The sequence below is a fragment of the Triplophysa dalaica genome, chromosome 16, assembly GCF_015846415.1.
Source record: "Triplophysa dalaica isolate WHDGS20190420 chromosome 16, ASM1584641v1, whole genome shotgun sequence".
NCBI lineage: Eukaryota > Metazoa > Chordata > Actinopteri > Cypriniformes > Nemacheilidae > Triplophysa > Triplophysa dalaica.
In genome coordinates this window covers 1,659,219-1,677,004 of record NC_079557.1, presented here as the reverse complement: position 1 = coordinate 1,677,004, position 17,786 = coordinate 1,659,219, and the positions used below count along the sequence as shown (strand labels likewise).

Genomic DNA, 17,786 nt, shown 5'->3' with positions numbered 1-17,786 from the left:
AAAGATGGAGAAATCAAAAGGTGTAATAACATTAAATAAACGTAAATAAGTAAAATAAAATAAATAAGTTCTGTCAGTCAATTTACAAATGACAAGAATCGATTAATCTAAAATGGAAATTATTATTAAGTACTGCTGCAAATCAAAAAATCAAAAAAGCAGAAGTGAATCATTTATTTATTCATTCATTTATTTATACGTACAATTAAATAAGACTTCATCAGCAGAAGAGGGAGAAAATGCACATGGAAATGAATACATAAAACTTTAATTTAACATCAATTTTATGACTAAATCTAAGTAATGCGTGTGTAATAGCTATTTGTCTCCAATAGGTGTCAGTATAACTCGAGATTTTCTTTCAGCATCTCATTCGACTCCTGCTGGGTGTACAGGCCATACAGAGAGATGAAGTGGCTACAAGCTGGGAATGTAAATGTAAGAGGATGGAGTTAAAGTAATGTTTGATTATAGTCTTTATGAAAACTTGAACACACCTTTAGAGCCGAGCAAAGTCACTGAACCATCTCATGAAGCAGAGAACTTATTATTAGACATTAACTACTGTGGAAAATCAATTCCAAGAGATTAAAATTGAAAAGTGGAAAGATTTGAAGTGAGAGTTTCTCTGCGGTTTCCTGGCAAAGAAATGTTTCACCTTCAGCAGGTTTATGAAGTGTTTCTCCACGCCAGAGGGAAGAAACATGCTCTGTGAGAATCATTAAAACCATCAGGACAGAACGATACAAACAGCTTTTGTGTCTTTTGATCTTCACCGGAGCATGATTTAGAGATAAGATTCAGGTCAATAATTCAATATAATTTAGGATTTGGCGGGAATAAATAAGTTCTATAGTTATCATATATGAGCAGTTTTATACAAACGAAATATCACGGTTCAGTTGTGTTTATGTTTTTTTTAATACATGACACACACACAGAGTTGTCTGTCTAGTGTCGGCGGGGTCTGGATGATATCTGCTTGTGCCAGTATATCTCCTGAGGTTACTGCACTTAAAAGAACAAAGCAAATAATACTTAACACACTTTCAACACCAGGAAGCAAAATGACACGAGAGGCGTGATGTGCTTGTGTTCCCTGCGGGAATGGACTGAAAACACACACACACACACACATACACACACATACATACACACACACACTCACACACAGGACTGTGTCTGTGTTTCATCTGAAAGCTCCACAGGGAGTTCTGTGTAACATCTGAGTCTGACAAAATCACATTACTTGAGCGGAAGTGTGTGTATGTTTCAATGTTTATTTCAGAATTTACTGCATGGCTCTCAACCAAATACATTGAAATACACAATATAAAATGTGAAAGGCACACACTCTGAATTGCTTAGTGAATGTGTGTTTGTGTGTTTGTGTGCTGAGCAGTGTCGGGTATAACGAGTTACTAAGTAATTACTTGCTGTAATTTAATTAACTTTCCCTTGGAAAAGTAAAGTAAGGGATTACTTTTCTGTATTTAATAATATTTTAACTGCGGTAACTTCTGATGTAATTAAACTTAATACGGTGTGAAACATATGTGTTTGCTATAGTGGAATTGACATCAAAATTCAAAGTCTAATGTTAAAATCCATGCTTTAATGTAGAATTCTCACATTTGTAATACTCTGCTCAGTTAATAGAAGTTTTATATTATTTGTATTATTATTTATTAAAAGAGCCTTTTCTTGTCTATCCTTGAATCATAACCAAGGTTGATGCAGGATATAGATAATAGTAATTATCAAGAGAACATTTGAACAGTCATCTAATAACACTATTGAAGATGTAAATTACTTTTTCAGAGTAACTTGCTCAACGATGGCGGCGACATGAAAAGAAAATGACACACAGTATTTTTTACATTCTTAAATGCTGATCTTCTGAAGTGTATGCGAGAAGAGACATTTGCTGATTTTTTTCCTGAATGATGATGCTCACGTTTCCTCAAGACTTTTAAAAGTGATCTCAACCGTGTGTCATACCCAATGTGTTCACATCAGCCAAGAAATGACAGTAAAAGTCTGAAGTCAAGTTGTATTTCAGCAGTTGACTTGTGTCTATTTCTATTTTTGAGACATTTAAGAGGAAACTTGAGGTCTAATTTATGTGTGTGGTCCTGATAAGCCCTTTGCCGAGGGGAACAAATGTCCAAACATTTATGGGAAAAACAGGTCTTAAGTCATAACATATTATGTTTATTTGAACATGTAGAATGCAAAAAAAGTTAGGTTTGGGGGACAGAATTTACAGTTTGTAAAGTTATTACAGTATGTCGAATAGACATGTTTAATGAGCTTGAGAACACATTTTTCTTTAAACAACATTATTACCTCCAAACGACAATATGCAGCTTATAAATAATCTCGTAACACAATATATAATCACTGTATTTCGACCAAATAGCCAATTTTCTTTTCCAGAACATGAAAATTCAACCATCATTATTCACCCAGATTTCAATTATGATCCAAATCTTATCTAACAGCTTTATGTGAGAAACACATGAGATTAATTTGATAAACATTTTTCTGTCATCATAGCTTTGAAATCTCAGTTTATCTCAGTAATCATTACTTTTTGGGCTGTTTGTCGTTTTGGTACATAACTGGTTCACCTTCATTCACTTTCATATGAAGAAAAAACAACATTGTCATGTTTGTACATCTGGTGAGGAGTAGAGTTGAAGTGATATATGAAGTTAATACGTTTTCATACCTTTATTAAGGGTTCCAGTCACCAGTTTACTCACAGACAGAGCAAACTTCACTAACCCGTGTTTGCAGCGTCTGGCACAGCCCGACATCCTCAGAAGCAGCGGTCAGAGGTCACAACGAGGGTCAGATGTAGTGAAGTCCACAAAGAGTTGAGTCTTCGGCTCAGGAGCAGACAGAAGTTGAGCTGGAACTGTCCAACACGCGGACGCATTAATTCAGGTCCATCACAAAACAAAATGACTGAAATCCAGAATTTCAGAGATGACCAAAAGCTTGTTGAAAAAATGTGCAATCAGACAAACAAGAAAGACACTCTTTAATTTTCAAAGGACACAAACTCCTTTAAAGAAAAGTGAAAGGGTAGGGAAAAAAGTATGAATAAAAGAAGATGCAAAAGATCCTCTAATGAAGAGTACATAAAGAGTACAGCAGGAGAACTGACGCACGCAGCCTTTCATACGCCTTTCTTACGACTATTTGTCTCTCTCTGTGTCTCTCTCACTGTGTCTCTCTCTCTCTCTGTCTCTCTCTCTCTATCTATTTATCTCTCTCTATCTCTCTCTCTCTCTCTCTCTCTCTCTGTTTCTGTCTCTGTTTCTGTCTCTGTCTCTCTATCTCTCTCCTCCCCACTCCTCTCTCTCTCTCTCCCTCTCTCTGCTGCAGAGCATCGTTCTGCCTCCAGCACTGCTGTCTGTGGTCAGCTCCTTCTAAAGCAAGATGCTTCTGTATTTCTGCATGTACAGTAAATAAAAGCCAGTAAACAGTAACTGCAGTATGACACATGAAAAATGATTATAAACAGAACACACACACACACTTTATAAGGCAGTTCTACATGACTGATATAACATATACTGTAAGTCAAGTAAGACACTATGGATATCATGTAAGTTACTTAATTTTTTTGCATTTACATTTTTTAGTTGGTTGTGCAGTCTTTAGGACAGCAACACAACATCAAACAACACAGGATAGATTGTGTTGGTACTCGGATCAGCGCGCGTCCTAAGAGATGTTCTTCTTGTTCTAACCCAACGCTCTTCTCCTTTACACCTGCAGTGTGCTGCAAACCTGTGGCTCAGTGTTGCTTGAAGTCATAGATCATTTGCTCTCTAAACAACACCACATCACCACCCATTTCATTTCTGATGTTTAAGATAGGATTAAGGCGAGCTTCGACCCTATAATCATTCGCCTTAAAAGAGCAAAATAAATTGACATAAGGAAGGAATGAAAGTAAGGGAAAATGCTTTACACATCAGCTAACTTTTATATTGAAAAACTAAATTTACACTTTCACAAAATCACCTAAATGCATTTATTTTGCAGTATTTATTTCAAAGATTGGGTCAAACTACAAGCAATATTTCAACACAAAATGCATTTGAATCAGAATGACAGATCTTAAGCACCGTTGATTTTTGTTATTCTTTATTGATCAGTTAACACAATTCAGATGAACTATTTTCTAAAAGTATTTTTAATCTTCATACTTCGAACGCGTTTTGTATTACTGTAAGAGAGAAAAGCTTCCATTGAAACTCATCCTTTCTTTTCCTGGGTTTTCTCTGCGGCTTGGAGCATCATTAATGCATAATCAGAGAAAATGTTTAAAAGAAATCTTGAAAATGCATCTGCGGTGTGTTTTTCTCTCACCCACATATATTCTGGACTATTTACAGTATGAGCCCTCTAATAGAAAGATGAACGCTTCTGTTCCCACCAGCAAAGTGCCTCATCATAGCACAAGTATAGAGAGAAGAAGTTATTTAATGTAGATGAAAAGCAGAAAGAGAGAGAGAGAGAGAGAGAGAGAGAGAGAGAGAGAGAGAAGGACAGTGAGAGATTTAACAGAGTAAACTTGGTCATGTTTTTATGAAGAAAAGAAAGAAACAAACAAACAAACAAACAAACAAAGAAAGCATAGCAACACCCTTGCAACCACTCACACAAATAATGATGGATCCAATGATGGAACCCTAACTATAACCTGTTAATAACTATAGTTGCTAAGCCGTTTTTAACGGTTGCTAGGTAGTTTCTTACCGGCCCAAATCAATAGTATAAAGATATTCTGCTCTCTAGATATGACAGTAAAAACAAGTGAGGAAAAAACAAGTCAACAGAAAATCTGTTTTTACATAAACCTTCCTCTCTGAACCGAGCAGCGCTCACATCTGTGAAACGCAGTTTGGTCTGAAATGAGTTTGTTTATGCTGTAATGAATTACTGAAGCATACCAGCTTATCACAAACAAAGATAAAAGAAGAACACTGAAAAATAAGAGAGACTCAAAACAATATATACAGACAAGACTTTAGTCATTTAAAATGAGCTTAATGTGAAAGAGAGGAGAGGAGCACACGTGTGTGTGTGTGTGTGTGCGTGCGTGTGTGTGTGTGTGTGTGAGAGAGACTGAATCTAACTAGTCTCTACATTTACCATCAGTCCCTGAGATGAAGATAAGATAAAGTGCTTGTTGGGGGAGGAAGAGAGTGAACAAAAGAGAACAAAACCTCCTGTTTGGAAAAGAAAGAAAGATGACAGGATTGAATAGAGACAGGGAGAGTATAATAATTGAAGAAAAAACGTTTAGTTCACCGACTAACATAACTGGGCAAATCCCATGAAAAAAAACATGTCCTATTTAACCCCAGAATCACAAAAGAACAATTATATTTACATACAGAACTTCATAATTACACTTACTACACTAGTTTTCAGAGATAAGTTTACCAGATTCACCTCAACTAACATCACCACTCATGCTAACACTGTTGACAAGATGAAGAAATAAACTAATGAAATGATATGATGTAAGTCAGGCTATAAAAGCTGTTTCACACGCACACACAATCTGTCACACAGGGGTCTTGAAAACAGCTGCTACCCTTGGATGCGTCAGACCGTCTGGGACACAACATCCCAAACACACAAACACTTTTTACACAAACATACGCACACATACGCAACGCACGACACACGCACCACACACACATGTATGTTTTATTATCTCCGTGGGGACAGTCCATAGGCGTAACGAGGTGTTTACTGTAAAAAACTGTATATTTTATCCCCTAACCCACCCCTATAGCTAAAGATCATAGAAAACTGCATTGTGCATTCAGGTTTAGGTCCCCACTAACATATAACAAACAAGTCCGCATACACACACACACACAGAAATTACACACGCTCACAACCACGCACACAACCAGCAATGCACTCACATACGCACACATATATACGCACACAAACACGTACACACACTACAAACGCACACTCTCCTGAACACGTGGGCTGAGATCAGTACAGTAACAGACCTAATAAAGCAAAGATCGCAGACTTTAATTTAGTTATGTAGCATCATTAGTAAGTGTGTTCAAATATAAAATGTGTGCACATGTTCTCTGTACATTATTGTTGCATTTCATTATTTAGATGAATTTAAATTTCATTTTGGTTTACACAATATTTTACTCTAACATCTCTATCTCTCTCTTCCTCTCTCTCATATGTGTAAATGTCATTTCTAATCTGAGGCAGAGAGAGAGAGAGAAAGAAAGAGAGAGAGAGCGAGAGAGAGAGAGAGAGAGAAAGAGAGAGAGAGAGAGAGAGAGAGAGAGAGAGAAAGAGAGAGAGAGAGAGAGGAAGAGAGAGAGTGAGAGAGAGAGAGAGAGAGAGAAAGAGAGAGAGAGAGAGAGAGAGAGAAAGAGAGAGAGAGAGAAAGAGAGAGAGAGAGAGAGGAAGAGAGAGAGAGAGAGACTTTGCTCACTGATTTGTGATTCTCAAGGGGAAGGTAAGCAACATTTGGTTCGGTTTCTTAAAGCTGTCTATAATGACAATAAATAACACACACACACACACACACACACACACACATCAGTCCAGTGAGAGCAAGCAGCGTGCGACATGTACACACAACAGCTGATGAAAGATGGCATGAGAGCAGCTGTCAGAGTCCAGAAGTGAAGGAGATGATTCTTCAGAGAAACACACTGAAGTGAAACCACCTGCTTTTAATCACACAAAAGACACTCCGGCAGATTTCTCTTCCAGATGTGCTTTGTTGTTTAGTGCAAACTGAACAAGTTTAATTGAACACAATACACGTGTGACGAATCTAACAACAGAGGTGTATAAACTCAAATTGCGATTTCACATTTGTAAAGGATACTGAAAATACTTTAAAAAAACAAATAAAAAAATATCACTCTTTGATTCATCAAGTATATATTAACACAAACGCTTTGAGCATCAGAAGCTCAATTTCACGCATCATTGATTCAGCTCAGCATTTGTGATGTAATGCAATTAAATGATGCGTTTATTCTCAGCACTGCCGCTAGGGAGCGCTGTTGTGGGAGTTAACAAACTACCGTGTCTAACAAACCGTCAAGGCGGTGGAAGTTTCTGAAAATAGTTAAAAGTAATTGATATTATAATCCAATTTAATGTATAACCTCTTACTGTAGGCAAAACGAATTCATTAATTTAGATCCCATAAACCCAAGTAGCAACAAAAAGAACATTAAAAGGACTCAATTAAACTTACAGTTTAAAGCTTTAGGCTTTTTTGTTAGTCATAAAATGTATGGAGAAGGCCAATTTGTTGTGAAAGAGCGAGAGAATGGGAGGAGTTTTCCTCAAATCTGCACGTGTGTAAGGATGTTTTTAATGCTAAACAGGAGGTATTATGGGATGTCATGTCTCTCTTATTAAAATCTGTTCTGCAGGATTCTGAGATGCTATGTGATCTGAATCACAATGTAAAGACCCATGCATTGCTCACATAGACATACTGTTCTTTAAAACCAAATTAACCAAAAATATTGCGTTATTATCAAATTATGCACCTTGTTTAGGTGGTGTCGGCTGTTATAAAGCATATCTCTATATTTTTGTTAAAGCATTAAAGCTTTTGACCTGGGCCGCTAAATCTCCATCTAGAAACCACCCAGAAGAATCTCTTGCATAGCAACACCCTGGTTACAACTCACACCTTTCTATCATCACGGTGGTGATTTTGCTCATGCAAGCATCACACACACGTAAAATGTTTTATTTTCTCCCAATAATGCTCAGTCACGGGAAAATAAAACAAAGAGCTTCTGGTGTTAGCAATGGCACATATACTGCCGCAAGATCATTCATTTGTTTTGCAATAATGTTCACTCAACCGTTCTTTATCTCTCACAGACACAAACACACTTAAACACAAGCTCATTTCCTCTTGTGTGCACATTCTGCAGCGTGAGAACAAACTTGTCTCTCTGCTGCTGTGTTTTTGCTGAGGTATGTAGTTTAGACCACAATGTATAACGTCCCCCAAAACACCTATAAATGACAGTAATAAACCAGATTAGACCAGAGCCAATAGATTCTGTGTGTCCCTCTCTCTCTCTCTCTTACACACGCACACAGAGAGAGAGAGAGAGGGAAAGAGATAGAGGGAGAGAGAAAGAGAGAGTGGGGGAGAGAGGGAGAGGGGGAGAAGGGGAGAGAAAGAGAGAGAGACAGGGGGAGGGAGAGAGAGAGAGAGAGAGAGACAGGGGTGATAGCGAGAGAGAGAGAGAGAGAGAGAGAGAGAGAGAGAACCGAGTGGTAAACATTTCCAGCAGTGTCATTCAATTTATCATGAGAATAAAGAAAATGTATTTGAATATGAAGTGTGATACATTAACCTTTAATTATATGTCAGGAAAACACACATAGGGGGAATATAAATATAAAAAAATGCACAATTCAAATCTGATTAACTCCATTAAAGAAAGCTCAAGAGAAAATGTGGGATGTGCTGACATCTAGTGGTTCTTTAGTGACATTAAATATGTGATCCAAAATTTATGCAGGGTTATTTTTTCTGATTTATTTGCAATAAATAAGAAGTATTCAGAATGAAAACCCCTTACAAAAAATGTACTTGAATAATGATAGTATCATTGGTAGGCTATCTGTAATGTGAAATATATACCATTCTGCTGAATGATTACAATATTCACGTAGGGTACAATGATATTTTCCTACAATTTCAAAAGAATACAACTTTAATACCACGGCACATGTTTAAGTACAATATTTTAGATCATATCAACCAAAACATGGCATTACTACACAAGTTGTGATCATTAAATGTGTACGGTTTAGAGTCCAGTTCGCTGAATGAACTACATTTAATTCTGAATGTTGCATTGAAGCACATCAAACACGTTCACCTTTCAACTTTTATCTTTGTAAATCATTAGCTTACTCCTATGTGTAATTGGTCATAAGAGCACACAGACGTGGCAGTGGAATATTTGGTTCAAATCCCAGAACAAAAGCTCTGGAGACTCTGATCAGCATCACACCACAGTCCAGCACTGAATCCAGGTCAGGTTAACATGAACACTGAACTCTGATCTCATGTTAACACCCGTCAGGTGTGTGCTGGAAGAGTGACTCATGAGTCGAGTAACAGTGGGGCGATGGGTGTGTTATAAATCTCACACTTTAATCAAAAGAAATAAATATAGATATGCAGAAAATCTGACAGGATGAATACAAAGAGAAGAACAAAAAAATTTACAAAAATAAAATATCTCAGATATTTCTCCTGAGAAAAGAGTCAGAAATGTCACAGAAATGTCATGAGAGATGTAAACAGTGTGTCAAACTGAGCCGGCAATCAAAAGTCAATATTAGTGATGATCTCAATTTCAACTCAAACTTTTTTTGTTGCTTGCACTTTAGCATTTGGAAGGCCTTAGTTTGAATATATTTCAGGAAAAATTTGAGTTCCAGCTTTCAGGTGGGTTAAAGAACAGCATGTTTCTCTTGCATCATCTGTCCTTGAGCCCATGTGTTTTGTCTCAGCAAGATTTCAGTGTTCAGTTGTTGTGTGAAGCGTTTATAAATTATTTCCCTGCATTTCTCATCTTTTCAGACTGTGTTATTGCATGGATTAAGATTCTAAAAATGCCGGATTGTTTCAACCCATGGACAAACCAAACCATTGCTTTAAATATAGAAAATGTCAAAAAAAAATTCACCCAACCAGCATAATATTGTATACCTCATGTTTAAAAAACAGTTTGACATTTATATAATATGTTAACATTGATGATGGAGAACATGTCATTACATAACAAGTAAAGCGTTATGCGCTTGTCACAATGTATCCCAAATAATCGCATTCCACGCCAATAAGGGTGGAAACGTTTAATAACTATTCTGGCAGTCAAAGCAACACTGTAAGCACATAATTGAACTGATTATATGAATTATAACAACTAGTGATGGTTGGTTTGTTTGAACAGTATTACCGGGTTGGTCTGCAAAATGCATGAGGCAATATTGCGCAATGCACATTCCTCACTAGAGCGCGCGAGGAGACGCGTCAGCACAATTCCAACAGATGCCCGTGCACATGTAGCGCTCAATATACCACACAAGCGCGCTTTTCCTTGTTGTGTAATATTACATTCACCGTTCGTGAGCCCGAGGAGGAGCTTTTAATATGCCTTTCTTCTCCAATCAGAGAGCGCGTTTGGATATGGGCTCATGATCGGACGCATCCCATTACTGACGCCTCCCATCATTCACGCGTCCATGCAGAGTCCAGGACTGAGGTAAGAGAGGATGAAATCCCGTTCGAGTACAGATAAGAACACCTCCATAATACGCATTATTATTATTCATGTATAAAGCCGCGTGTCTCCACCCCTCACCCTCGTGGTCTTTCGGATTTATGAGCTGTGAGCCATATAGTCCCGTCATCACAGAGCGCATGAATATTTAAAGGCACACAGAGGCCGAACAGTAGTTGCTGTAAAGACTTGAATCTATGTCTGTACTGAATTTTATTTCTATTAACTGATCATGGAGAAAGGTAAGACACGTTTTTTTGGGAAACTAGATTTCTTTTTACTCATAGTGTTTTGTGTTGTATGCAAATATTGATTTGATTGAATGACACCTACTGCCTGATGTTGGTCTTAGTCTATCAATATTTGTGGAAGAAAAGAGACCTTGGAGAAGGATCTGCAACAATCCCAAGCTTTGCTCACTTTGGTCTTCCAGAGTAAAACTTGAAAGACATGTTTTGTCCCTGACATCTTTTTCGCAGCTTATTAAATAGAAAAGCTTAAAATTGCAATGTAAAAAAATGATGCAATACATCAATGTCATGGCCAGATTCTGGTAGTTACAGTAATTGCCTTCTCTGATTTTCACTGCCTGAATTTACATGATCATTAAAGGTACACAGTTCTTTTAAACGGTGAAGTTGCTTTGATCTGGATGTTTGATGAATTTAGGTCATTATAGCATTAAGTATTTGCAACATTGTGTAGCTAGACGTTCCGTTTGCACAAAGGGACGGCGTGTACTCACAGCACTTTTAAGGAATTATAGCTGCTGTAGAATAACTGTATGAAAGAATTGTACGGATTGTCATCACCTTGTGATGGATATTGTCTTTATAGAAACGGAGAGAAACACCATGACAGAGTTTTGGAAGGAACACTCCAAGTTGGCGACGGTAGAGGAGATGATGCTTGATTCTAACGCTCAACAGCTGACCCAACATGAACTTCCAGAGATCCTCTCAATGCTGCCATGTCTGGCCGGGACCGATGTGCTGGAACTCGGAGCTGGAATTGGGTCAGTGATCACGTTTTGTCCTTTACATTTAGACCTGTCTCTGTCAAATTGACATTTGGGTAAAAACGGTCACATCAAGGTGACATTAAATCCCAAACTGAAGTTTAGGAACCTAGGTTATGGTAATTAATTGTAATATTTATTAAGTATATATAGTGATGGGCTTACATAGTGAATTTACATTTCTGTAGTGATTGTTTTCTTCCTCCGTGTGTTTGTCCAAACCAAGTTGTTTTTGCTCTATTGTCATCATGACCTCTGACCTTTGCAGGCGTTACACGCGTCACCTCATTGGCAAGGCCCGTCACGTGACCGCAGTGGACTTCATGGAGAACTTTGTGGAAAAAAACAAGGAGGACAACAGTCACCTAGGCAACGCTGAGTTCCTCCAAGCTGATGTCACAAAGCTGGACTTCCCAAAACACAGGTGAGAGAATTCTCATTCACATCTACACACTAACTACATTTACTAGAATGTACATTATACACAAAACTTATCAAGGAAATGAGGATAAAAGGACTTTTTTGAGGCATTCTGAGCTTTAATACATTTTGATTCATGTCGGACACTTGGGCCACACATTTTAATGTCTCTATGTCAGCAACTAATAAAAATATTAGTTTAGAAAAATATGAAAAGTGTAAAAAAGCATTTGAGAGACAGATGACTTTTATTTTGTTATTTTTTGACCTGACATGAAGACATGAAGACATGAAATCTCTCTCTCTCTCTCTCTCTCTCTCTCTCCCTCTCTCCCTCTCTCTCAGTTTTGACTTGGTCTTCTCTAATTGGCTGTTGATGTATCTGAGCGATCATGAGTTGAGGTCCTTGGCTGAAAAGATGCTCGGTTGGCTCCGCCCAGGCGGGCACCTGTTCTTCAGAGAGTCCTGCTTTCACCAATCAGGTTCGAGAACACTGCTTTGCAATTTAGCAATTCGTTTTTATCACATTGATTAATAATTTTCTCCACTAGTTCTATTATCATTCGCATTTCGGTGACGTTTTTAGATCGATAGACAAAAAGACATGAAAGACATGAAAACCAAATACTTAGTTTTAAAGTTTAATCATTTTAAAGGTGTTAATGTTTGCCATTTTAAACCAAACAGGTGACAGCAAGCGAGATTTTAACCCCACCCACTACAGAACCCCCGCCCACTACAACCACCTTATCACATCAGTGGTGCTGGACGAATCAGAGAAGGCGGAAAAGAAATGCTGCGGTTTTGATATAGTCCTCAACAAACCCGTTCAGACCTACGTCAAGGTAAACAAAGTAAAGTTGAGCATTAGCAGCGCAAAGGCATAAAAGTAAAAGTGTCGGCCAAATGTGTAAATGTAAAGAATGTATAAGAAACCTTGTCATGTTTCAGATGAAAAAGAATCAGAATCAGCTGTGTTGGATCCTGCAGAAGGTTCGGCGTGATGTGGTCGAGCAGCATCAGGGCGGATTCTCCACCTTCCAGCAATTTCTGGATAACCAGCAGTACACCCGCAGAGGAATCCTGCTTTATGAGAAGATGTTTGGCTCTGGATATGTCAGCACAGGAGGACCCAGAACTACAAAGGTCAGAAGTTTGAGATAAGTCGAGGGGAGTTCATTTTACAAAATAGAAGAATAGTCTGTTTTAAGATACCAAAATGTGCTTAATATTGCATTAAAACATGTTGTTAAAGTGACCGTGAACCGGAAGTTGCGATCGCTTTTACTTCCGTATTCTGACACATTCCAGAGGGAATTAGAGGACGTGGCTTGCGTTTTTCACTGCGAATTGATTGGATGTGTAAAAACAGCTCATTGATTTTGAAGGGTTGAAAGGGAGGAGTTAACAGATGCTCCGCCCAAACCATTGCATTTTCAGATTTGAATTTAAGATTTTGAGGGCACATTTATTTAAAAAATAAAATGACCCACATTGAAAAGCTATTTACTATAGACGCTGCAATGCGTCATGAAAAAATAAGAATTGTCAGTTTTAATTTCACTGGGACTTTAATGAAAATGTTTAAAAAAAAAGTCAAAACGAGCCGTGCTTCATCGGTCTAGTTTCTGACAAGCGATTTTGCTGCAAATTGCTATGAAAGGTAACATTTTAAACTAAGATTACAAGAATATGTGCTTTTCCTTGCAATTTACATTGTTTTTCTTGCCATTTATTTTTGGGGTCATGACACACTTCTGTAGAAGCACAACTCTAGACAGGACGTTATCTTTTCATTGAAGTCAATCATTAATAATTTGTTTTCTGATTCGTGAATCTTTAACCCACCAGGAGTTTGTGGAGATGTTGAACTTGACCCCCGGACAGAAGGTGCTGGATGTCGGCTGTGGTATTGGAGGTGGAGATTTCCACATGGCCAAGGTGAGCGATCATCAGGCGTCTGATGGATTCATGTGCTGATTCAAGAGTGTACAACAAACACCATCCCATTAACAATATCTTAACAACACGTCAGACATGCTGAATTATTACCACTGTGTGCGATACAGACTTTTGGTGTCGAAGTTCTGGGGATGGACCTGTCGTCTAACATGGTGGAGATCGCTATGGAGAGAGCCGTCACAGAGAAACTTCCTCTAGTAAGTCACGTTTTTCAAGACACTGTCTATGAAAACCCCCATAAGAGGAAAAAAAGAGATCTCCTAGAAATTAAATGGAGAGCAAATGGAAACTTTTGTTAAGTCTCATCTGCGTTCAGAAGAGATGTGAACAACGTGAAAAACAGAACCCAGATTTGTCAAGTCTGCAATCAGAAGTCAATATTATTGAAGATGATCTCAAACATTTCTCATCGATTTACAAGGAAACACAACAAATCAGCAAAAATTCTCACTTGTCAGGTGGAATGGTAACCCTAGCAACCACTTACAGTAGTGATGCCCTAGCCTATAGAAATAAATAACTGCATCATTATTAGCATCTCTAGTATAGTCCGCCATATTGGAAAGGTTCGAGCCGATCTGTGTTGCCAAGTCTGTGGCTATCGCGTGGAATTTCCGTACGTTTGTAACTGTTGCTGCCGTTTGTTTCGCCACCGGTCATGTTTGGAAGGATTTAGTTATTTAGCTTCCAATCTTAAAATGTTTTATTCATGAATGTTGAGTTATGTTGTTTAGACTAGAGGCATTAGGCTTGTTTCGCAAATCTGGCAACCCTGCGCAAGCTGCTCTGACTCTCAAGAGCAAGCTGACTGTGTATGTTTATGATTTTTTTGTCTGAACTGAAACAGTATATTTGCTACACTAACGCATGACAACAACGAAAGGCTATCCATTTTCCTCGGATGGTTTCAACTTTTCACAGCCATGGCTGCGCAAACTGTGAATGAGGTCAGTGGACTGTTCCAAGATGGCCGACACGTCTATGTGCCCGGAGCGCTTGAATGAGGGTTCTAGTTATGTATATCTATGCAATAGCCCCCCAGAACACCTTAGCAACCGCTTAGCAACATGGGAATACCCTTATAATAACCTATCATTTTAAAGAAATTATCATTCTGAGTATGACGCCTGTGGCCATGCAGTAAACATACATTTACATGCAATGAGATGAGACTAATGAGTCCAATGGTTGTTGACATTAAATGTAAGTGATATGATGATGTCGTTCTTCTTCAGGTGCAGTTTGAGGTGTCGGATGCCACGAAGAGAAGTTTCCCTGACCGCACCTTTGACGTGGTGTACAGCAGAGACACCATCCTGCACATCAAGGACAAAGTTGACCTCTTCAGAAAGTTTTATGTGAGCGTGCCGACAGATACACGCATGTGTGATGTATGTCTAGGACATGTGTTAGTTTATGAGAATGTGTTGACACGCGTAAGTGTTTGTGGATTTAAAACTTCACACCTTTAGCCTTTAGACGTGTTTAACATATGTGAGGTGATGGATCCTTTTTTTTTTAAAACGTCACGTTTTTGGCCCACTAAAGCAGACGGGGTCAAACTCACAGACGCGCATTATGAGCAAATCGAATTGAGAATAATTATCTGAGGAAGTAAGCGGTCAAAGTTAAGTTACACATATTTGCTCTGCGTTCCACAAATAACGGCGAATGCTGGAAAGAAAGATGGTTTGTCAACTACACTAAAGCTAGGAAATCATTTGCCCTTTATACCCGTATGATTGACTATTCCATGAAGAACAAAGTTAATCTTCTGTTCAAGTTGTGTTCTTGTGTTCCAGCAAATAGTTTCGAAACAGGTCGATTGTTGGTTTAACTTCCGAATGTGTGTGTTTGTGTGTTTCAGTCATGGTTAAAGCCAGGCGGGAAGCTTCTGATCAGTGATTATTGTTGTGGAGAACAGCCGTGGTCTCCAGCGTTTCAGGAGTATGTGAGTCAGAGGGGATATATCCTCTACACACCTCAGAGATACGGACAGGTGAGACACACACACAACAACACCTAATCTGATGAAGTCATACTGAACTATTCATGTTTGTTTGTGATCAGAGTAATATTTGATCCTTCATATAACGTTGATATAAATCACAATGTGTCGCAATGCTTGTTAATGCCTGTGATGTGATGATATTGTGTGTGTTGTAGTTCCTGAAAGAGGTTGGATTCACGAATGTTCAAGCTTTGGACAGAACAGAACAGTTTATTCAAGTCATAAAGTCTGAATTACACAGAGCAGAGGAGATCAAAGAAGCTTTTATACAGGTGACCACACACACACACACACTTGTTTACAGATACATAGACACTCATTCAAACAGACACACAAACACTAAACACACACACATTTGTTTACACATACATAGACACTCTTTCAAACAGACACAAAAACACACATATACACATTTGTTTACACATAAATAGTCACTCATTCAAACTAACACAAAAACACACAAATTTGTTCACACATACATAAACACTGATTCAAACTAACACAAAAACACACACACACACACATTTGTTTACACATACATAGACACTCTTTCAAACAGACACAAAAACACACATATACACATTTGTTTACACATAAATAGTCACTCATTCAAACTAACACAAAAACACACACACACAAATTTGTTCACACATACATAAACACTCATTCAAACTAACACAAAAACACACACACACATACACATTTGTTTACACATACATAGACACTCTTTCAAACAGACACAAAAACACACACATACACATTTGTTTACACATAAATAGTCACTCATTCAAACTAACACAAAAACACACACAAATTTGTTCACACATACATAAACACTCATTCAAACTAACACAAAAACACACACACACATACACATTTGTTTACACATACATAGACACTAACAGACACAAGAACACACACACATACACATTTGTTTAATCATACATAGACACTCATTCAATCATACACACACACACATTTGTTCACACATAAATAGACACTTGTTCAAACAGACACAATCCAAACAAACATGCATACACACAATAAACCTCCATTTCTTCTGCAGGAGTTCTCCAGCGAAGATTATGATATTATCCTAAAGGGATGGACAGAGAAACTACAGCGCTGTGAGACTGGAGACCAACGCTGGGGACTTTTCTACGCTACCAAAGACTGAGGGAGAGAGAGAGGCCGAGAGAGAGAGAGAGAGAGAGAGAGAGAGAGACACACAGAGAGAGAGAGAGAGAGAGACCGAGAGAGAGACTGAGAGAGGGAGAGAGAGAGACAGAGGGAGAGAGACACACAGAGAGAGAGAGAGAGAGAGAGAGAGAGAGAGAGATCCAAAAAATGATCAAAGCAAAAATCTGCTGTATTTAAATGCACTATTCTGTTAAATTCTGTGAATTGCAAGACAGTGTTGTAATTTGATTTCCTCTTAGATCAATATATTAAAAATATCCAATTTTATTTACTACATTTGTTTGTTTGACTTAATTCTCTTGTGATGTTACAATATTTTATAAAAAACAATAAAATAAACTTCACAAACATTGTTGTGCTTCACTGAAACCAGAGATGTATTCTGTGTCTGCGGTCATCATGGTGGGACTACAATATTGTTCTCTTTGGAGCTGCACCTCGGCAAAATGTTATTGTCTTGAAATTCTTGAAATTCCCACATGAAATGGAATTCTATGCTTTTATTTACTGAATAATAATAAAAAAATATTTTAGATTTTAATATTTATTGTGACCTTTAGTATCCCAGAACATTTCTGTTTTGTAAAAAAGGGGGTTCTTAAGCAGAAGGTATGAATGAAATGGTTCTTATAAGAACATTTACCTAAAAGTTTTTTTGGGGAACAAAAAATGGTTCAACTATGACATTTCTGCGAAGATCTTTTAGATTTTAAGAGTTTTTCATATTCCCATAAATCCCATCTTTTCCTCTTATTGGTTAATTCATTTTTAAATCATGAATTTAAAAACATTTTTGAACATTCTTATTCTTTTA

The 17,786-nt window shown here is 37.8% G+C and overlaps 1 protein-coding gene across 2 annotated transcripts; it reads left to right on the top strand.

Annotated features, from left to right (window-relative positions):
- The first annotated feature begins 10,183 nt into the window (after positions 1–10,183).
- pmt (phosphoethanolamine methyltransferase) lies at positions 10,184–17,322 on the top strand. Of its 2 annotated transcripts, none has more exons than XM_056769404.1 (12): positions 10,184–10,343; positions 11,199–11,376; positions 11,648–11,803; positions 12,145–12,281; positions 12,487–12,644; positions 12,751–12,945; positions 13,651–13,740; positions 13,869–13,958; positions 14,997–15,119; positions 15,629–15,760; positions 15,928–16,044; positions 16,839–17,322. In XM_056769404.1, exons 2-12 carry the CDS (start codon positions 11,216–11,218, stop codon positions 16,947–16,949), a joined length of 1,470 nt encoding a protein of 489 aa, XP_056625382.1. In that variant the 5' UTR covers positions 10,184–10,343; positions 11,199–11,215; the 3' UTR covers positions 16,950–17,322. The 2 variants fall into 2 exon arrangements, with proteins under 2 accessions (XP_056625382.1, XP_056625381.1); XM_056769403.1 differs by lacking the exon at positions 10,184–10,343 and adding an exon at positions 10,352–10,603.
- The last annotated feature ends 464 nt before the right edge of the window (positions 17,323–17,786 follow it).